The 21,959-nt window shown below is 41.9% G+C and overlaps 2 protein-coding genes across 2 annotated transcripts; both read left to right on the top strand.

Moving 5' to 3' along the window:
• The first annotated feature begins 11,544 nt into the window (after positions 1-11,544).
• On the top strand, positions 11,545-13,580 carry LOC103707231 (dormancy-associated protein homolog 3-like). Its single transcript, XM_008791632.4, has 3 exons — positions 11,545-11,716; positions 11,817-11,978; positions 13,084-13,580. Exons 1-3 carry the CDS (start codon positions 11,602-11,604, stop codon positions 13,194-13,196), a joined length of 390 nt encoding a protein of 129 aa, XP_008789854.1. The 5' UTR covers positions 11,545-11,601; the 3' UTR covers positions 13,197-13,580.
• A 7,403-nt stretch (positions 13,581-20,983) lies between these two features.
• Positions 20,984-21,766, top strand: LOC103707229 (late embryogenesis abundant protein Lea5-like). The gene is made up of 2 exons (XM_008791631.4): positions 20,984-21,222; positions 21,305-21,766. Exons 1-2 carry the CDS (start codon positions 21,152-21,154, stop codon positions 21,540-21,542), a joined length of 309 nt encoding a protein of 102 aa, XP_008789853.1. The 5' UTR covers positions 20,984-21,151; the 3' UTR covers positions 21,543-21,766.
• The last annotated feature ends 193 nt before the right edge of the window (positions 21,767-21,959 follow it).

Here is a 21,959-nt window from a genome sequence, read left to right as displayed (position 1 = left end):
CTCTTCTCCGTGTGGTAGAGGCCCCATGACATGGGGCATGCACAATGACAAGGAGAGCTCAAGGTGCAAGGGACCAGTCCTTTGAGGCAGAAGAGAATATTATGGTGAAACTTGGGAAGCGACTGCAGAGCTCTCCAACGTGGAGATGAGACATAATTCGCAAGAGAAATGGTACATTTCTGAGCACAGTATAAGGTGGGTAACAAGAGAAGCTTTAGGTGTGGGCAAGAGGAGACATACCTGAATGAATGAATACCTGTGGAAGCTTGCTCTGAGAGAGGGGATCGAGAAGGGGAGGTGGAGGTGAGAAGGCCATGTTGGAGAAGGGGAGCACGTGCAAAGATAGCTAGAGAGATAGAGAGGGCGGAGGCTTTGCACGTGCCCTGCTTCTCCAGCAAGGACCTCCTCACCAAAAGATCACCAAGCTAGCTAGAGAAGTCTTCAAACATGAGTCTAAGTATGTGGCTGCTTTGAAGCATGGGAATGGAGGTTGGTGAAGGGGGAAGGGAGGAGGCACCTCCTTTTATAGGGACAGAAGGGGAGGAGGGGTTTAAAGGAGGGGGAGAGAGAGAAGGATCGATGTAAAGAGATAGAGGGGTAAGGGAAGGGAGGTGGAGTCTTGGAGTGGGTTTGCTTACAGGAGAGGCGTGGAGCAATCGAGTGCTCGAGGGGTCCTGCCTCCCATTTTAATAGTATTCAACTCTGGCGAACACCCCGGGCTTGTCGGGCCTCCACTGCCATAAAAACCTCATTCCCCCCAAAATAAATACCTATGTTCTCTTGGGTTAAAAAATAATAATAATAATCATCATGCAAAAATTTCTAAATTATTTTAAGTTTTTTAATTTCTTTCTAAATTTTAAGTTTTGTATGATTACATCATCAAATTTTAAATTCATTCAATTCAAATCTCAGCTATGAATTTCATCTGACTACCATGACGAATGACAAGCTTGTATGATAGAAGAAGATGATACCTCATATAATGTCACATGATAATGAACGAATTTAAAAGTTTGATGATTTGGTTGTACTAAATTAAAGTTTAAAAAAAATAAAAATCTTTAAAATTTCTTATATGATTATTCCAAAAGAAAAAGGATAGATCCCAAAACAACTGTCTTATTACATGAAACAAATAAATAGTTATTATAGTAAGAGAATACACAATGGAAAAAAATAAATAGAGGGGAGAAAAAAAAAATGTCATGACCAAACGAGACACGGATGTAGCGATGGAGACCTTTGATTAATGATAGGAATCAGTATCCACGTTGTAGTACTACTTGTGAATCGTAGTCAGCTATCATACAGTAACCCCATTGGCCAACCGGGTTGGTTCCTTCCATTTCAAGTGAGATGTATCAGTATCACCGATTGGGACTAATACGTGGGCATTAAGGTGGGATTCATCATTCATGTGAAGGAATTTTAATGGCTACTAGAATCTAAACTGATCCAATTTTATTAATGTTATTGCTTATCTTTGGTTGGCTTGTGCGTAGAAAATTCATAAGCATTCAATTAATTTGCTTGCTTACTCAACAAGACCCCATTGTCTTGTACATTTGTTAAGCGTATAACGTAGTACTTCAATGGATGAAGGACGATGCCACATCATGCACAAGTTGATGAGATGACTTTATAGAGGCATGAAACATTAGTTGATTAAAGCATCATCTCCTTCTCTTGATGATGAATTTTCTACAGAAGTTGAACAATGTCCCTGTAACGGTAAAATTATAGATGAGAGTAGAATGTAAAAAGAACAAGATTACAGTTTTCTACTGATACTTCACCATCAATTGAATTTTATAAAATTCAAACTTCACAATTTGGCAGTAGCCATTAGCACTCCGACATGAATGTTCAGACCACCATTAAAATATCTCTCTTTAGAGCCTTAATCTAGGGTCATTCTGGTAGTTATACAATACTAGTACGGTAATACAATTTTGTCGCAATGTTATTATTGTTATTGTTTTTTTTTTTTTTGCATGTGTGAGATTGAGGAGTACATATAATAATGTATCCGAACAATTTTGGCATTACATGCATGGAAGAAGTAGAAAACTATAAATAGATTTTAATTAAGGACATATTTAGTTAAGAAGAGTTAGATTCTCGAATGACAACGAGAATGAGCGACTTCTATTCTAAGTGTTTGATTGGAGAGAGTTTCATTTCCATTCTAATTTCAGAAAAATAAAAATTATCTCAATTCTTCAAAATTAAATTTTTATTTTTATAGTATTTAAATTTTATTGGGTTTTTTTAATGAATACCCTCCTAAATATCGAATTTTGCCCGAATATCCTTTCAAAATTAATATTTGCATGTGTATCTTCGTAAAACACTTATTTTGCTATTCTATCCTTTTTTTAAATTCTTATTTTTGCATATGTACCCATGCCTCCTAACGCCGTTAAAAAATTAATGGTTTCAAATTAAAATGACAAAAATACCTTTAATAGGTAGATGTTGAAATTTCTTTTTGCTTGCCTTGTGGAGCTTTGGAAAGGAGAGAATTTGAAGAAAGTCACTCTCGGAAACTCTTATTGGACGAGAGAGAGTCAAAGAATTACCCAACTTGAGTTATGAGTACGAATGAGATTTCTTTTTTTTTTTTCTGTCTGTAAGGAAGAATAAAAAAATGACTCAAATGAAAAAGAAACATCTATAAAACGATCATGATGGAGGACAAAAAAAGTAATTTTAAAATTTTATTTTATTTTTAATTAAAATAAATATGGATTTTATTAATGCTGCTAGAAGAACTGTTTTATTAGGGGCATTTGTGCAAAAACAATATTTTATGAGGGTACAAAAATAAATATAAATTTTAAAAAGGTATTCATGCAAATTTAAATTTTTAAAATTTTTATAATTATTTTGTTTTTCATTCTAACCTATTCCGATTTTAATTTTAACTTCGATTACAAACCAAATATTTCTAAAATATTATTTTCAGTCGAATGGTTTTTAATTCTTTGAAAGTTACGTTCAAAAACTGAGAAAAAAATGATTGAACAAAGGATGGGGACAAAAGTGGGGCCACACTGGTCATCATAACTCCCACGACATCATGATCATTAGATCTTTCCCTTAAACTGGTGGTCTTTTATTTCACTTACCGTGGTACTCATCCAAATTTCAGGCTATATAACTCACGGGGCTGCTTAAAATGGATGACAACCCAAGGCCATCCACGTGGGCCTGGGGGTTCGGAATTATTCGGATGGTCACCGTCCGCTTGTTGTGTGGCTTTCACTCCTCGAGCCGTGATGGCTGAGTTTACACAAGACAAGTTTAAGTTTGCCATCCTTCCGAAAGAACCAACCACAAGACTCCATAATTAGGTTATGAAGCACGCGCAATCTTAGACAGCTAAGCAACGCCCTGCTTCTTGTTGACATCAATACTATCTTCTACAAATTTAAAAATTATTTTTATAATGAATCAGTTGATTAGAATCTTGTAAGATTCTAAATCTCATAAAAAATAAACAAAAAAACTAGACAGAAATTATTATTTAGATTTTTTGGCACCGTGCTGCAGCAGAATTGTGATATAATTATTTCGTTTAAGCCTTCATATATATTAATTTTTCTAAAAAATAAATAAAAATTAATGTTTGAATTTTTTGACCGCTCGCAATATGGTCTCCGTATGTTTTTTTTTCCATTTAAGTTTTGGATATATTTATGTTTTGGTACTATTTGTAATGACATGTCATCAATATAGTTTGAATTTTTTGATCGTATATAAATACTTAAAATTTTTTCAGTGTACGACTTATGTGGGACCAAACATATTCTTGGAGTGATTGGTTTTAAGAAACCCTGTGAGGGATAGCAGCCACCTTTATACCAAAAGAAATTAGTTGTTAAAACATGCTACTTTATACCAAAAGAAATTTTGGACTAGACAAACTGTGGCCTCAAAGTTATTACAACCTGCAAGCAACTTCAACTATTTTAATTTTTTATTTTATAAGATAATGAGTTATAGAATATTAGAGGTGCCATTTTTAGAGATGGTTATATGGATAATTTTAAATTTGAGAGAAGTTGATCGATGCGTGAGAGTTCTTATATATATCACTTACCTCGGTCATTAACATGATGTCTATATAATATATATATTTCTGTGATTTCTTATGCTATTAAAATGTTTCCTTTTAAAAGAGTTCAATGGTATCAGGATTATGGATTCGAAGTTTGAACTTTTCTTTTTCTTTTTCGATACAAAAAGATCGACATTGCATCTAATGGCAGGGAATTAATTCCAAATTTGTTTTGTAATATCATAGACTAAGCGATAATCATCAAATTTTTTGCTGACCTTTGTTTCATCCTACAATTGATTGGAGCTGCAATTGTCACCATTCACTTGTATTTTTAATCTACTGTTTTTGTTGGATAGGAAAGAGGATGTGCAGGAAGTGGTGGTTGCATTCAATCTTGTACGAATCAAGGCAACAAAAAGGAAGAGGACAACCAAAGGGAGAGAAAAGCCGAGAAAAGCCTGTAGGTAGGGTATCCCTCTCCCTCTCCTTCGTTTAATAATGCTGTGTGGATTGGATTGGGGAGAATTTTGCAAGAGATACACCCACGGTGAGGTTGCGTGAGACACAAGCCGCATGGATAAGATGATGAGTGGACAGATGGAATGATAGATGGAAAGATCGATGGAGAGAGAGAGAAACGACGAAAGAAACTAATGGAGGGTGAAGAGGTCTCCTCTGTGTGTATAGGGCGAGTGTCCCCATGCTGATTTGCCCCCTCCCCTCCCCTCCACACCGGAGGTCTAATGACATCACATCATATATCATAATTCCCACTGGTGAAAAAACAAAAATATACACGTATAAGTGTGCAGTAATGTGCTGGAGGAACCTCCTCTATCTTGGTGCTGAGCAAAAAAAAAAAAAAAATACAGGATGGCCGATGGTGAACCGCTCAAATCATGCAAGACTGAAATTTTAAGTTGAAAATTGTGTCTAGAATTTCAGTCCACGACCCAGCTTTCGACTTGAAATATTAAAATAAAGAAGTTTTTTTGGCGGAGTGTGTTTAACAGAAAACACTCCGGTACTTAAGTCAAATCGACACTCAGAGAACAGATAAAATCTTCAGTGGTTTGTCATTTACTTGAAAAGTCCTTCGGAGAGTCGATTGTATAGGAGAAGGTGAGCGCTTCTTGCCAAGGAATTTGGGCACGTGGGTTGACTGAGACCGACAACCCTCTACATGTTTCGAGAATCAGGCGCGGACATTTCAGAAACTGCTCGAGATTACGACCGAGGTGTGGTTAGGGTTTTCAAAATTCAAAGGGTCTTCTGCGCGCTTGCAGACTTGCTAGGTGGCGGACGTTGGTTATTGATTCGTGGCAGGCCCTTCGTATGAGATATGATCGATCCCGAGGCACAACAATAATATTTCAATAAATTGTTGGGCATATGTCGGCAAACAAAGAATACTAAGTTGGTGTGCATTACAGTTGAGCTTTTAGAGCTTTTGTCTTCACGTATTTGTTCCCTAAATCTAGATGAAAGATTCTAAGTACCCGACGTATAGTTTGTTGGGTAATGCATGCCTTTCAACTATGGATGCCACAGGGGTTTTGGATCACAATCTCACAGTCCCAATGAATTATGTGCATAGTCCATGATACTAGATACACAGGTGTCAAGTCGGACCACACTGCAGCATTATGTGTTGCTTGGGTCCCTATGCCCATGCTATGGAGCTTGGTAATTTTGTTTCATGGTCTCTCCGGTCTGCATGCTTTTGTAGATAGTCCCACTCCATATTCCATATTCCACTAAGACCTCAAAAGGGGTCGAAGCCATGAGTACCAATCAATTGGATCAAATATTACATCAATTTCATGGCATTGGGCTTCTTTGGTAGAATTTCAGCCGCATCTTCTGATCTTTATGGTGCCCGAAAATTGGAAATTGGAAGCAACTTGACTAAGGTCATCATAGATTAAGTTAATGGGACTACAATCTGCAAATGAACCAAGTCATTCGCAAACAATTTGGGCTTCTTAGCTGGCATGTTTGATTTAGTTTAATAAGGAGTAAGAGCCAGATTCGACCCTATATTTTCAAGCTTTCCTTGCATATAGATGAGCAAAGCATGAGGAGTAACTGGTTCATGAACAAGATTAGGCTCAGTCAAAGAACTAGCTTGCTCAACTAACTCATCAGCTGACATTGAATGAGTACGGATAATTTGAGCTTGAACTCGAGTGGAGAATCTAGCCTGGGTCACACACATGGAAGAATGATTTAAGTCAAATAGATGAGAATCAAAATAACAGATGACAACCTGAGTCTTAATAAATATCGGCTAACCAGTTCAACTCGGATGTTTAAGCTAATAAGGAAAAGGGTAGACAATGTACATCAGGCTTTGATATTATCAACTCCAATTGAACGACCTAAAACCTAAGTCAGCTTGTTTTCGATCGCCGGCAACTAAATCCTGAGCCCATTAGTTTTTGGATGTAGCCGAAATCAGATTGGAAAAGACCCGAACTCGATCAGTCAACACAGCCATTTGCTCCGGATCTAGATCATGTTGCCTGATCAAAACTCCTAATTAGTACTTGATTGCTTACCAATATTTGGGCATGAGACCTGGTTGTAGGTCCTGAGGCTGAAGCACTTGATCATCAAGGCACCTGGAGACGAGATATGGCTAGTTCAGCCTACCAATAATAAGTCCCATTAGTTCACCAATTTCAAAATCTTTGTGCATCGGTATGTCCTGAAGGGCAAGTGTTAGTAATGTATGATTCAAAGCCATCAATACAACTACACAAGCAATAAATTGTTTGAGCAAAGATGGAAATGAATAAGAGCGGTAGATGAGGAGTACCATATATGATATTTATGCAAGAGGATTTGGGAGAGTAGGTGGCATGCATTCATGTCTCTGGGTCTTGCAACCTTGTGAGAGAGTGTGAAATTAAGGCCGTACGCTCGATCTGCAATGCCTTATTTGGCCACAAGAGCATGGGGAGGGCTCAAAGTAGAATTACTCTCGAACCAAAATTCAAACCAGCAATTGATGCCTCTGCTGACCTTTAGATTCTGGATGGATACTTGTGTGCTTCCAGACACTCAACCCCTGAGAATTGGATACTTTCTACTCGAGAGATTATGAGAATAAAGGACGCCAATAGATTCACATGATGGCAGTAGGAGGACAAAAGAAGAAGACTGATCACTGACTTTTGACCTTCTGAACCCAACCATCTGGTTTCGGGAATTCTCTTGGGGATGATGCAAACAGAAGAGCGAGAAAATAATTCCTGACGCAGTGAAGTTGGTGGCGAGGTCTCATGCTTAGATGTTTTTAACAGGGTTGCTACAGCAAGAAATGATAGAAGGAAAGCTGGAAATGATGACCCCGGAATGGGGATAAAGAAATGTTTCAGAGTTGAAACATGATGTGGTCATCCAATTAAAGTTAACTTAAGGGGAAACAAAAAAGAAAAAAAAAATGTAAGAAAGAGATAGGGAGGGATGAAGTTGTAATCCAATATATGAAGTATTTTATGTGAAGCTCATGAGGAGGCATGGTGCGCATTGGATAATTTCATTGTGGTGCAGCACTGTCCATGCCATCGTTTTCTTTTCAGAAATTCAGATATGAAGGTTTTGCATTAATTGCTCATGTATTTTCCAGTTTCAACCATGCCGAAATGAGCCATGCATCTTAGATAACAATGATGATAACAATTGTGTGGTTTGGTTTTAGTTTTTCAATGAAGCAAGTATAATGGATCTAAAATGTGCACTTATGCTAGACTATATGAAACCACAACTTATATATTCCTTTATTAGATTTATTGTTTGCAGTTGTGCTTATTGGACATAATATATAATGGCCAATGGCCTAGTAACAAATATTAATCCAACTACTTTATGAATGTTTCTTATATATATATATATATATATATATATATATAATTGTTTTGTTTTAAACAATGCCCTCTTACATAGTTCTTTGAAGTATGAGTACAAATTAAAATCAAGATTAAAATCTTCATACAATGGCGTATAGAACCAATATTGACCAATAACCATGAAGACCTCTTGTATTAATTAGAAGTGCAAGTCAGTCAGGTTTGGCTAAGGTCATGCCAATTAGTATCCATTTCAAATCGATTTTTGCGCCTAAACATATAGAATCGATATTGACCAATTTACATGGTGGGTGGAATTATATCGGGATCGATCTCGGAGTTTTGGCACGGTAGAACTTGAAAAATTGGGTTAATGTTTGTGTGTTTAATTGGATGTGGATTTCTTCGGATCGGGACTCATCAGGTTCAAACTTACAAGGATTTACATTTGATCTAATTGATGTTTGAGTCTCGACAGCCAAAAGCGAGGAACAACAAATGGAAGAGTGGAAGAAGGCTGGGCCGAGCCCATGACCTTCCGTGGAAGGAAGGTTGGTATGGTTGGGTTGCTGGAACTGATAGAGAACCATCAACTCTCTGGGATTTGAGGACACAAGCACATAGATTCAGAGATTGATGTGAGATGCTCTTGGTTACCATGTTTCAATTTAAACTGATGCATTCTGATGGGTGTTATACTGTTGCTTACTGATGATGTGGCCACTAAATTTCTCTAGCATGTTAGACTATCAAACTCCAAAGAGGTCTTTTTATGCCAATTACTCTCATGCATGAAATCCATCGGTTTGTATCGTTAGCTTTTCTATACATTTATGTGTCACCAAATACCCTTCATTATTTTTCAATTATCAGGTGATAACATGTACTAGTTTAATCAGTTTGACATGTAATCTCCTGTGCTTGCTTATCCTGAATCCACATGTACATGTGGAGGGAGGTTCAACTTGAACAGTTTTAATATTGTATAATATTGTAGCTATGATTTTAATTCTTCCTAACTAAAATGCGTAATCTTGAGTTGTGATAACCAGCGATTTCTCGTTTTCCGATAAGTCGCAGCACACGAATACCCTGAGCAGAATTTGCCATGAGATCTGATCTTATGCATCTTGACATTGTCACCTGATATTGATCTCACTATGGTGATTAGTTCAAAGGTCTGGATTTGATTTGTGTTTACTTCACATATTTATAAATCTCTTGGATATTTGAAATTAGATGAAAGGAATTAGCAGGCTCATTATGTAGCAAGTGGTAAGTGCAAAATCAGATACACTTGTCGTAAGGTCTCTCGCACATCTCTCACACATCGGTTCTTCGTTATACAGTCCAAAGAAGAAAGGAACTACATGGATTTTTTCTCACCACATCTCCAATCTCATAGCAGCTCACCTACACATGTAAGAATATATTTCTTATGCTAGAGATCCTTATAATATGTTTCAGGAACTTGAGAACATTTAACTGTTGATTGCAGTTTGTTTAATGGTATAGAGATTGCCAATTACTAATCAGAACTTGCTTTCAGGTTTTGGCAGTTTGTGCTCTCAGTTTACTCACCTTCTTTCTTTTCTGCTGTTTTACTGAGCTTGGTGTGGTAGGGCAAGTAGAGAGGGATTTGGTGTTGAAGGAACATTGATTTATTTTGTTTGATTTGTTCTTGTAAATGTTGGAGAGTGCTTACTCAAAGTTGCATATCGATAAGGGGCCACCCTTATTAGGCTTATTGTGGATGTAGCTGAACATGACTGAAAAAATGTATCCAGTAATTTCAATTTTTTAAGTAATCATCGATGGTTTTTAAATTCTTGACATAGATAATTAGGCTTGCAAATAATATTTTTTAAGTGCTTTGATTCACCGACAACAGCGAAATGAGATTCATCAATGGTTTGAAACTTGATCTCTGCTCTGATTTTCTTGGCATCACTTCATGATAAGAATGATTGGTTTTACTTTTCACAAAGGCAAAAAAAACTGACATGAATGTTTATTCTTGCAAAAGAACATTTATTCTAGCAATGATCTACTTATATTGCAACATTTCCTACCTCAATATTTGTTAGGAGATTCACAAGTGTGCTAAGCTTTCTTGATAATTAAGCTATCTTTGTCCCTCTTAAAGAAGACAAGTGGAGTCTTTTGAGGAAGAAATAAAGCCGAGTAATCAGTTTGTTAAAGTTCCTTTTATTCAGGCTTTGATTTGGGATTCCCACATCAGAGTACAACCTAAGTAGTGGTTTACCTGTTTGCTAATTCTAATCTTGAAAGAAATTTACCGAAAGCCCCTCATTCTAAAAACAATGCTTATACAAAACTCTTGGTTGCTTAACCACTACCCCAAAAAATGAAATAGAATTAGTTCACTATAATGATACTTTTGCTCTATCGTAATTCAGTTCCTTGCAATGTGATGGCAAGTTTATATTGTTGCCTTGTTGATTGGTGGCAACTAATGGCTACATGATCAGTGCCCTTAAATCTATTCTTCATTAAATATAAAAGAGAAATATATTATTATTTTTTCTCAAAATAGGAAAAAAAAGAGTGAAATATGGATTTAACCTTAATACAGTTTTAAATTGTTGATTCTAATTTTACTTGTCACTCTAGTTCATGCCCCAACATTGTGACACTGCTAATTGCGTCTACAAATTTTACTGTATCACTAAGCGCTTTTTATTCATGAACCAAGCTTAAGTTTATGTACGATGTTTCGTGCATATATGTTTCTTGATATGCTTGATAAGTCAAATATTTGACTTGTAAGAGGGTTGGTCCAATAGAAATATCTATAATCTTGTTCTAAGCAATAAAAATTGTGATTTTGGACATGCACAAGCTGGATTTGAGAATTACACATTTACACAAAAGAGGTTGCATTGTTGAAATTTTCTGTAACTTTGGCTTAAAAAAAAAAAAAGCTACAGCCATCGATCGCAAAACAAACGGTGCTTTATTTTGGATATTAGATTTTTTTATTGCCTAATTTGACATTTTCATTTCATTCTTTATCATGACTGCATATAGGATTAGAGCAAGTGTCTCTTTCAAAAGCTACAGGAATTCAAGAAACCTCTGCGAGCGTCTAAAATATCCGCGACTCTTATGAAATCGACCATTCATCTATGTACAATAACGTGTCACCATATAAAAATAGTTGGTTTTATCTTGATAATATTCATAGAAATTTTTATATGAGCCCTGGATTTGCCATCTTTTTTGCCTAATCCTATCCAGCACCTGACCTAACAAAAAGTCACATCAAATCCTGCAAGATCTGTCCGTTGGATTCCCATCTAACGACCCGCATCAACGCAGCCTCCCATCTTCCCGGACAGTGGCAAGTGAGATATTTTCAAACTTTCCGGGGGGAATCACGGCGATGACAAGAAGCGATTCTATTCTCGTCACGTGACGTCCTCCCCCACCTTACCGAGATTCTCCACGTGTCTCCATCTCTCCGATCTTATCTAATCGTCGTGGGCTCCACCCGCCACGACACCATCCTGATCTACATCGACGGTGCAGATCCTTCCATCCAACCCCGAACTGCTCGACCCTTAACGCCTCCACTCCCTTCCATAAATATCGCTTTCTCGATATCTCGCGCTGTCTTCTCTCCTGCCGGCCAGATCCAATCTTCTCTCGAAGTCCATGGGTCTTCTTGACAAGCTCTGGGACGACACCGTCGCCGGGCCACGGCCGGAGACCGGCCTCAGCAAGCTCCGGAAGCATTCCACCTTCGCCTTCCGGCCGAGCCCCGGCAAAGGTGCGCTCTATCTTTATGCTTTCTTTAACTCTGATGTGCTTGGATCTTAGGGGATTATCGACGATCGGACGGCTGAGATCGGGCTTTTGTTGTGTGGCAGAGGAGGCGAAAGAAGGGGGAAGCGGGAAATTTGAGGGCGACGAGGCGCCAAGGGTGACGCGGAGTATAATGATAAAGAGGCCGACGGGGTGCCCGTCACCGGGGAACGCGACGCCGCCGCTATCCCCGTCGGGATCGACGCCTCCGGTGTCTCCGTTTTCCGGTGAGGACTGGAAGTCTGAGGTCCAATAATGTAGTGGTGGTATTGGTTGGTAATTTTGGAGAAACGGGAGGGTGTTTTCCATGATGCATTAACGCATATGCCCTTTGGATGGCAGGGGTGATTTGGGTGTTTTGGTAGTTATGGGCCAACGGATTCGGGTTATATCTTTGGTGTGGAAGAATGATTTACCTTTCTTTTGCGGTATCGACCATTGGATCGCATCATGCATAAGTTTTAAAAAATTAATATACGATCCAATAATAGATACGTGCAAAGAAAGGTGAATCTTTTTTTCGTGCCAAAGATACAACCTCTATTCGAGCGTGTCTCCATTCCATGCCTCTATTCCCATTCTCACCGAGACTTTTTATCTTAGCCCTAAATGATATGTTGATAATCACTAGGGAGTCGTTTGGTTTGTGAAAATAGAAAAAAAATATATAGTTAATGAGAAAATAAAGAATTTTTTTTTATTTGATTAGAGTTTTTAAAGAGAAGAGATAGGAAAGCAATATGAAAATAAGATTTCTATCTTTTTTGGAAAAGAAAAAATTTATGAAGGACATGAAAAAACTACTTCCCCACCAGTTGGAAATTAAGATTTTTTTCCTTTATTAAGAGTATAACAAATATTTCACACATTTTTTTTATAAAAATAGATACCCAACTAGATATAAGTTATTTTAGAATGTATCACTTTCTTATGGTCAATCAAATATGCCAAAACCATTTTCTTAAGTAGAAATCAACTTTTTAGAAAAAATAATCTGGTGAGAAAAAATTCTTCTCGGGAGCTAAATGAGTCTTAAGGCTAAACGAGTCCTAGAGCTCTAGCCTAAGTATGATGTTATTAAAAAAAATAAAAAAAAGCCTAAACATGTCATAAAAAATAAAAGCATGATTTTATCGAGCTAATTCAGCTTTATGTTGCTCATTTTATTTGTATAAATGTATTAAATATATATATATATTTTGGTAAACAATAAATATATCACTGGACCCAGAGTTCATGCAACTCCACATGTAACCTTATATAAGGTGACATTATTCTTGAACTCGACTATATACCTTGAAGTTTAACCAAGAATTATTTGGTTACAACTAGGAGGAGGAAGAGAATGGAACCGGTTTAGAAGGAAATCATCGTCTGATGCATACGAGAGAGGAGGAATGGCCGGTGTCGGACCACGGAATCCTGCTCCTCCTTACGAGGTGTGAACTCGACCGTGCTCCTATCCCTATCCTTTCTTTTGCTGTTAGACCCAGCATCCACTACAACCAAGATAGAGAGAGAGCAACCAAGGACCGGAGAGTGAAAGAGAAGCATTGAAGTAGAAGCATGTAATTTAGATGCTGGGTGGATAGGGTTGGGTGGTGTATCAATGTAAATAAAGAGTGAGGGGGCTATGTGGGTGTTGTTTGTGTCTTGAGTGGTTCTAGTGTTCGTTCCTTTTGTGTTTTCTAAGGCAGGGTGTGGGAGTAGTGTGAGAATGTGGTTATGTGGATTAGGTTGATGTGTTGTACCTATTAAGTCACAAGTTGGAGCCTCTTGCTTTTGTGTTTTATATGTTTCTCAAGCTGTTTGAGTCGGTGTTCTATCTACGTTACTGGTGTTTCACTTGATGATTTGAGGTCCACTTGTTAACAAGAAAGAACAGACAGGAACTACATGCTGCTCCATGGTATATGTAGATATGTAGGACTATTGATGTTTATGTGAAAGATTTTAATTAGCACCAATCAGGTTCGGTTATAGAACCAATTTCCATAATTATAAAACCCATGTGAGGTGCAAAAGAATAGGCTATTCTCTTTTTAAAATAAGAGAAATTAAAGCTGCATAGTTTATTTGCATTGTTCTAACTATTACCAATTAGGTCCATTGTAATTATTTCATCTTCTTTTTATAATAAAAAAATAGAAGGAAAAAAAGAACAAAATTATTTTTTAATTTTTGGCACGATCAAAACGGTACTTGTACTCTTTGCTCAGAGTAAGCGGGTGATACCCCCAGAGCAAGCTTGGTGGTTTCATGCATCTATTTTCACCCTACATAACCTTTGATCTGGACACTGGCACACGCACCACCACTGAAAATGAATCCAGAAAACTTTGTACGTGGAAGGATGATCTCTCCAATATACAAACTGATAGAGGAAAAAATGGATATTTCCGAAAGCTTCACCAACTTCAGACATTCGCCGACCCTCCAACCACGTTCGGGGTACCTCCGGACAATCGCCAACCTGCTCCGGCTAAGCTTGGGGCGCCAACCCTAGCGATACGCAACATACGCTCCGACCCTCGAACTCGGAGCGCTCTCTCAAGCACACCTCAGAATCCGGAAAACCGAGCTATTCCCAGTATCCGCCAAGCCGACCTCGTCAAACGCATGACGCGACTATTTAATGAGCTCGGCTTCATCAACGACTGCACCCATGTGCAGGCTTATGCCCATCTACATGGTCGTACTCCACCACACTGCCGTGTCATGTCTCCATAACCGGCCAACAGCAGTCAGACGACACCTTGACTACTCCGGCCATACCCTGCTATGACTGTCAATGCTCTACTGTTCTCAAGAACGGGCTGTACCGCACGTCACCAGCCAACCTGAGCTGTGCGCCATCCGGCTCAGAGCCATGCCCCCTCATAATGGGGACTAATAGTACCTTCGTCACCTGGGCCACTCCACCGAGGCTATAAATACGAGGTCAGGTAATTTCTAAGAGATCTTTTTTGGCTGGACCAAATTTATCCACTCTAACTTGATCGTCGGAGGGTCCTCACTGGGAACACCGGTGAAGCTTTGTACAGGTCCGCGGCCGTCGCTCATGAGGTGGCTCTTGTCTTCCTCTTTCTAGCATCGGCAGCTCCCTCGGCTCCACCGGCGTGGTCACCCTCGGGCCAGATTTGAATCACAACACAAGCTATTCATGAACATCTTAAGCTTACTTGGAAGCAGCATGTTCAATTCCATCTGGCACGTAACAAAGCCTTGCTCAAACACGCGTTTAGCCATGGTTAATGAGACAAAACTAAGTAGTTCTAAACTAACAAAAATAAATGGAAGCTACGGGATTAGTTGGATAACTAGTAAAGTGTAATAGTTTCATGTATTAATTTTTACCGCTTAGTCCAGTGCACTATCTTTTTCGGGGTTACCCCTGTTGGCGGACCTTTGATAGCTCGGAATATCTGGGACTCATTATGCTTAGGTTGCGCCACGGATGGTGTTTTTCATCTAGGAGCCCCCACCTCCGAACTTTTTCAAATAAACTTTGATGGATCAATACTAGATGGAGGGTACAGAGGGGTACCTCCACTCTGTCCTTGCCTAGAGACCTACTTACAGAGCCTTACCTTGATTCGGTTGACTGGAGTTGGGCAGTATCTCCTTCTCGGCAACTCCCTCCTTCCTCTCCTAGGGCTGCAGGGTCCCTTCCGCCTCCAGCTCCAAGGCTTGGCTCTCTGGTGCAGTACATCCAGAGGGTTAGAGGTTTAGGGAGGGTACATTCAGTTCGGGGTTAGCAAATCTTAGGGGTTTTAAATACAGAGCTTATGACTTGACCCCAAAGGAGAGGTGGCGTTCTCTCCTTCCTCACTGCTCCGGGAGCCACCAGTTGCCCCTCCTCCTCAGGCCAGCTCACCGCTCATTTGCCGAGGGGGAGGAGGTGGCGGGCTCCTGTTTTGCATGCCGGTGGGGGTTTCTCCGTTGGCCATCTGGTGGTCTTGTCTTTTCAGCCCTCAGGCGGGAGATTATGGCCATCTTGGGCCAGCTAACCCATCCCTGGCCCAATACTATTCAACTGGGCCCTACAGTATTGGGCCCGGTCTGTATTGGGCCCGGACATTACATCCTTCCCCCCTTAAATAAATTTCGTCCCCGAAATTAAGCATACCTTGGTTCTCGAAGAGCTGAGGGTAACACTGTCGCATCTCTTCTTCCAATTCCCAGGTGGCTTCCCTTTCAGTGTGATTGGTCCACTGGACCTTAACGTAGGGAATGGTGCGCCTTCGGAGGATCTGCTCTTTTCTGTCGACGATGCGCAGGGGAGCCTCCTCATAGGTTAAATCTCTATTTAATTGCAGGGGCTCATGTGGCACCACATGGCTGGGATCCGGGATGTACCTCCGCAGTAGTGAGACATGGAAGACGTCGTGTACGCCCGATAGCTCCGGGGGTAGGGCCAATTTGTAGGCAACCTTGCCTATCCTGGCAAGAATCTCGAATGGGCCGATGTAGCGGGGACTTAGCTTGCCGTGTCTTCCGAATCGGGTGATACCCTTCGATGGAGAAATTTTTAGAAAGACAAAGTTCCCCTCCAAAAATTCCAAGGCCCTTCTTCCTCTATCAGCCCATCTTTTCTGTCTGTCTTGGGCAGCCTGAAGCCTTTGCTTAATTAGTAGTACCTTGTCTCTGGTGCGCTGGACCAGTTCGGGGCCTAGCATTTTCCGCTCCCCGACATCATCCCAGTGTAAGGGGGACCGGCATTTTCTCCCATAGAGGGCTTCGTAGGGGGCCATCTGGATACTGGAATGGTAACTATTGTTATAAGCAAATTCCACCAGTGGTATATGACTATCCCAATTTCCACCTAGGTCCACTGTGCAAGCCCTCAACATGTCTTCCAGAGTTTGGATTGTCCGCTCTGACTGGCCGTCAGTCTGGGGGTGGTATGCTGTACTGAGCCTCAGTCCGGTACCCATGGCCTTTTGAAAGCTTCCCCAGAATCTGGACACGAATCGGGGGTCACGATCAGAAATGATACTCACTGGTACTCCGTGCAGGCGTACAATCTCGTCGATGTACAATTGGGCCAGCTTGTCTAAAGGAGTACCAATTCTGAATGGTAGAAAGTGGGCCGATTTTGTGAGACGGTCAACTATCACCCATACCGCATCATTCTTCCTTACTGTTCTAGGAAGTCCTGTAACAAAATCCATCGTGATGTGCTCCCACTTCCATTCAGGAATTTCTATTGGTTCCAGCAACCCTGCCGGCCTCTGGTGCTCTGCTTTTACCAGCTGACAGGTCAAACATCGGGCCACAAACTCAGCTATCTCTCTCTTCATCCCCTTCCACCAGTAATGTTCCCGAAGGTCCCGGTACATCTTAGTACTGCCTAGGTGAATAGAGAAACGGGATTGGTGGGCCTCTTCCATGATATCCCTTCTTAGGTCAACATTTGCCGGTACACACAGTCGATGGCCAAACCTTAGAGTGCCATCTGGGTGCATTTGGAGCTTGGGTCGCAACCCTTTCTCCACTTCATCCTTGAGCTGGCAGATGTGCTCATCAGACTGCTGGGCGACCTTTATCCTGTCGATCAAGGTTGGTTGTATGCTCAAAGCGGCCAGCAAACTTTTTGTAGTTCGGGTAACCACCTCAACCTGCAGTTTATTGAGATCCCCCTGAATCTGTGGTTGAGTGGTGAGTAACGCGGCGGAGCCCACTACTGATTTCCTGCTTAGGGCATCAGCCACCACGTTGGCCTTCCCTGGGTGGTACTTAATGCTCAGGTCATAATCCTTCAGGAGTTCTAACCACCTTCTTTGCCTCATATTCAATTCCTTCTGGGTGAATATATACTTTAGGCTCTTGTGGTCGGTGTACACTTCACAGTGTTCGCCATACAAATAATGTCTCCAAAGTTTCAAGGCGAACACTACTGCGGCCAACTCCAGGTCATGTGTCGGGTAGTTCTGTTCATAGGGTTTCAGCTGTCTCGAGGCATAGGCTACCACCTTGCCATCTTGCATCAGCACACAGCCTAGCCCGTTCTTGGAAGCATCACTGTAAATGGTAAATTCTCCAGTTAAGGACGGCAATGTTAAAATTGGGGCAGAAACTAACCTTTGTTTAAGCTCCTGGAAGCTCCTCTCACACTTGCCGTCCCAGATAAACTTGGCCCGTTTCTTAGTCAACTGGGTCAAGGGGGTAGCTATTTTGGAGAACCCTTCCACAAATCGTCGGTAATACCCGGCTAATCCCAAAAAGCTTCTTATTTCCTTGGCGTTGGTAGGACGAGGCCAATCCACCACCGCTTCTATCTTCTTGGGGTCCACTGACACTCCTTTCTTGGAGATTATATGGCCGAGAAACGCCACACTGTCCAGCCAGAACTCACATTTGTTCAGCTTGGCGTACAGCCTCTTCTCTCGAAGGATTTGTAGCACCACCCTCAAATGGTCTTCATGTTCCTTCCGGCTCTTTGAGTATATCAAAATGTCATCGATGAAAACTATCATGAACTGATCCAAATATTGTTTAAAGACTCTGTTCATCAAGTCCATAAATGCAGCCGGGGCATTGGTCAGTCCAAAAGGCATAACCAGAAATTCATAATGCCCATACCTGGTTCGAAATGCAGTTTTTGGCACATCCTCAGATTTGATCTTCAGCTGATGGTAACCCGACCTCAAATCTATCTTGGAGAAGACTTGGGCGCCTTGCAGCTGATCAAACAGGTCATCGATCCGGGGTAGGGGATATTTGTTCTTTATGGTTATCTTGTTCAATTCCCGGTAATCGATGCATAGCCGCATACTCCCGTCTTTCTTTTTCACAAACAGGACAGGAGCTCCCCATGGCGACGCACTAGGCTGGATGAACTTTTTATCTAGGAGTTCTTGTAGTTGTACCTTCAATTCCCTTAACTCAGCAGGGGCCATCCGATAAGGAGCCTTGGAGACTGGCCCCTCTCCTGGTGCGAGGTCGATAGTGAATTCGATCTCTCGGTCTGGGGGTAATCCTGGTAATTCCTCCGGGAAGACATCCGGATATTCTCTGACTACTGGAATATCTTCCAGTTTGGTCTCTTTCTGGGTATCCACTACACAGGCCAGATAGGCCATACACCCTTTTCTCAAAGTCTTTCCAGCTTTCAAGGCAGAAATAAAGTGTAGTGTAGGAGCATCTTGAAGGGGTATATCGCCCTGAAAGAAAAATTCTTGCTCCCCAGGTATCCGAAATACCACCCTCTTGTGGTAACAATCAATGTGGGCGTGATACTGTGACATCCAGTCCATGCCCAAGATAATATCAAAGTCTTGCATGTCAAGCTGTAAAAGATTTGTCTCTAATTCTTTTTTCCCTATCTGAATTATGCAATCTTTATATTTAGTGTCAACAATTGCGGTTTTCTGAAGGGGTGTAGCAACATGCCATGGTTCCACTAATTTCTCAGATGTGCTATGTAATTGTCTGGAAAAGCTAACTGACACGAAAGAATGCGTAGAACCAGTATCAAATAGAATGAGGGCAGGAACCAAGTTGACCAGAAGTGTACCTGTCACCACTTGATCGCTAGCACTGGCATCCTGTCGAGTCAGTGCGAAAACTCGAGGGTTACCCCTCGATCTCTGGTCCTCTGGTGCAGTATGTCTGGGCTCGTCCTTCTTTCGGCTAGGGCAGTTGCGAGCGATGTGTCCTGTCTGCCCGCAAGAATAACAAGCTCCGGTCTTCTTCATGCAGGTACCCTTGTGGTTTCCGCCACAGGTGGGGCAGCCTCTGCTCTGTCTCTTCTTGGGCACAGACCCCTTGCTGCCTCCAGACCCACTACTCGGTGCTCCCGATGACCGGGTCCTCTTCAGGTCCTCCCTCTCTCTCCCGGACCGTATCAGGTCAGCCTCAACCTTCAAGGCTCGGTCCAGTACATCTTTGTAGCTTGAGAATAGATGGGAGGATATTCGGGACCGAATCCCGTACCTCAATCCCTGCTCAAACCGGTTCACTTTACTTCTCTCATCCTCCATGAACTGGGGGCAAAATCGTCCCAGTTCGTTAAATTTATTGGCGTACTCCAGAACGGACATCTGGTCAGTCTGGGTCAGCGTCAAAAACTCATTCTGCTTCGCCAGGTGAACTGAGTCCGGAAAGTATTGATTGTAAAACATCCTCTTAAAGTCCCTCCAGGTGAGTCCGTCAACGGCATAAGCCGTCTCCATGGCCGTCCACCAGTATTCGGCATTTCCTGTCAGCATAGAGGTCGCCAGTCGGACTGTCACCTCATCAGGAAAGTGGAGGGCTCGGAACATCTTTTCCATCTCCCGGACCATGTTTCTGCCGCCATAGGGTCAGACCCACCCTCAAAGGTCGGGGGGTTCAGTCGGCAGAACCTCTCATAGCAGGAGTCTGCTGATGGCATAGCGGCCAGCTGCATCATCTGCTGCTGTTGCAGCACTTGTGCCATGAGCTGATACACTCCGGCTAGGCCTGCCTGACCCGCTGCAGACCGTGGAGTATCCGGGGAAGCTGACCGCTCGCTGGGCTCCGGGGAGGGTGGTCTCCGGTCGTCGTCCATATCTTCCTAATGATCGCCTAGCAGTCAAAAATTTTTACAGTGAGATTATGATAAACTAGCATATTATAACATTTTCTATGACAGTGACATTCTTAACTACCCCTTTCCTTAGGCATGGTTATTCTATTGTTTAACCTAAGGCTCTGATACCACTAGATGTCACGCCCCGGACCCGGATCCGTGACACGGCCGTGCTATTGCCGACTATCGCCCACAGTAGCACGCAGCCTCATACAGGGGTAACAGGTAGCCAAAAGGATTCAAACTTATATATATAATTCAAACTTATATATATATATATATATATTAGTTTGAATCCTTTTGGCTACCTGTTACCCCTGTATGAGGCTGCGTGCTACTGTGGGCGATAGTCGGCAATAGCACGGCCGTGTCACGGATCCGGGTCCGGGGCGTGACAGTCCGAGCAGGATTTTGATCATCCAAGACCTAACTAAAACATTGAAATTAAGAAATTTTAAGCCAGAGTGTCTCCTAATTGGATGATGAGGATGAGGTTAAGCTAAGCAGACCCATCCCTAATCAAGTGGCCTCCAGAGAAGACACAGCTCCTGGACAACCCAAGAGTCAGTTGAAACATTCCTCTTTCACCGGCCCTCGTACCATCTGCGTTGACCGAGTCAAACCTTTCTCTCCGTTTCCTCCGCCGTTTCCGCCTTCTCCTGGCCTCTATAAATACTCGCATTTCCCTACTTCGCTTTCCCACTCCGGAGAAACCATTGAAGAGAGTCAGAGAGAGGCGGCGAGCCGTTTCCTTGGCCGCTGCGAAGAGAAAGAAAGAAAAACTTCTTCTTTTTCTTTTTCTTCGCAGCGTTAGATAGTAGATCTCAGCCCTCCGATCGAGATCAGATGGCTCGCGCTCTCTCCAACGCCACCATCGTGGCGGCTCTCTCCGACGGCATCGCCCTCCTCGCCGGCAGGTACGAATCTCAACGCCCCCGATCTATCGGTCAATCATTGAACCCTTTCTTGATCTGACGGTCCTGGTCTGTTTTCTTCCAGGAGGGGTTATTCTAGTGCGGCAGCCGCGGTAGCGGGGAGAAGGAGCAGGACGGTGGTGGAGGAGAAGGCGGCGGCGGCGGCGATGAAGAGTTGCGGGTGTTTGGAGCCGGCGGCGGCACCGTCATCGTCTTGGGTGCCGGATCCGGTCACCGGGTACTACCGGCCGGCGAACCGTGCGGCGGAGACCGACCCGGCAGAACTGCGGGCGATGCTCCTGAAGCCAAAGTCTCAGCACTGAACCAAAAAAAAAAAAAAAATCCGGCACCGAGAGTCTTGCTCCTCCATTTTCTCTACGATTCGTCGACTATTAACGATTACAATCTGATGCCATTCGCGGTTTAACGTAGCTGAATATTTGTTCTCTATTTTATCTATGTTTGCTTGTTCATTTGAACCGTTTTTAATCCATGGAATCTGAAATTAATATTTTTTCGACGAATTCAATGCATTAATTAGGTGTTATCTCAATTATTTCCCCCCTTTTTTCGGAGGTTTGGCAACATTTAGTGGTTGATGCGGTTTAATTCTTTTTTTTTTCTTTGTTAATGGTTGGCGTCAGGTTGTGTCCAGCTTGTATGACATCGGGTCTATTTCAATCAGATATCTCTTGTCCCTCTCAGGCCGGTTTCAAACCTTTATCATTGCATTTGGTCTC

Source organism: Phoenix dactylifera, chromosome 13 (assembly GCF_009389715.1).
Source record: "Phoenix dactylifera cultivar Barhee BC4 chromosome 13, palm_55x_up_171113_PBpolish2nd_filt_p, whole genome shotgun sequence".
NCBI classification, from domain to species: domain Eukaryota; kingdom Viridiplantae; phylum Streptophyta; class Magnoliopsida; order Arecales; family Arecaceae; genus Phoenix; species Phoenix dactylifera.
The sequence above is the reverse complement of the archived record's forward strand: the minus strand, read 5'-3'. Positions and strand labels throughout refer to the sequence as shown.

Coding starts and splice junctions, on each gene's coding strand:
- LOC103707231 (XM_008791632.4), top strand. CDS start 11,602: ATGGGTCTTCTTGACAAGCTCTGGGACGACACCGTCGCCGGGCCACGG. Junction 11,717..11,816: donor CCGGCCGAGCCCCGGCAAAG/GTGCGCTCTATC, acceptor GTTGTGTGGCAG/AGGAGGCGAAAGAAGGGGGA. Junction 11,979..13,083: donor TCCGGTGTCTCCGTTTTCCG/GTGAGGACTGGA, acceptor GGTTACAACTAG/GAGGAGGAAGAGAATGGAAC.
- LOC103707229 (XM_008791631.4), top strand. CDS start 21,152: ATGGCTCGCGCTCTCTCCAACGCCACCATCGTGGCGGCTCTCTCCGAC. Junction 21,223..21,304: donor ATCGCCCTCCTCGCCGGCAG/GTACGAATCTCA, acceptor GTTTTCTTCCAG/GAGGGGTTATTCTAGTGCGG.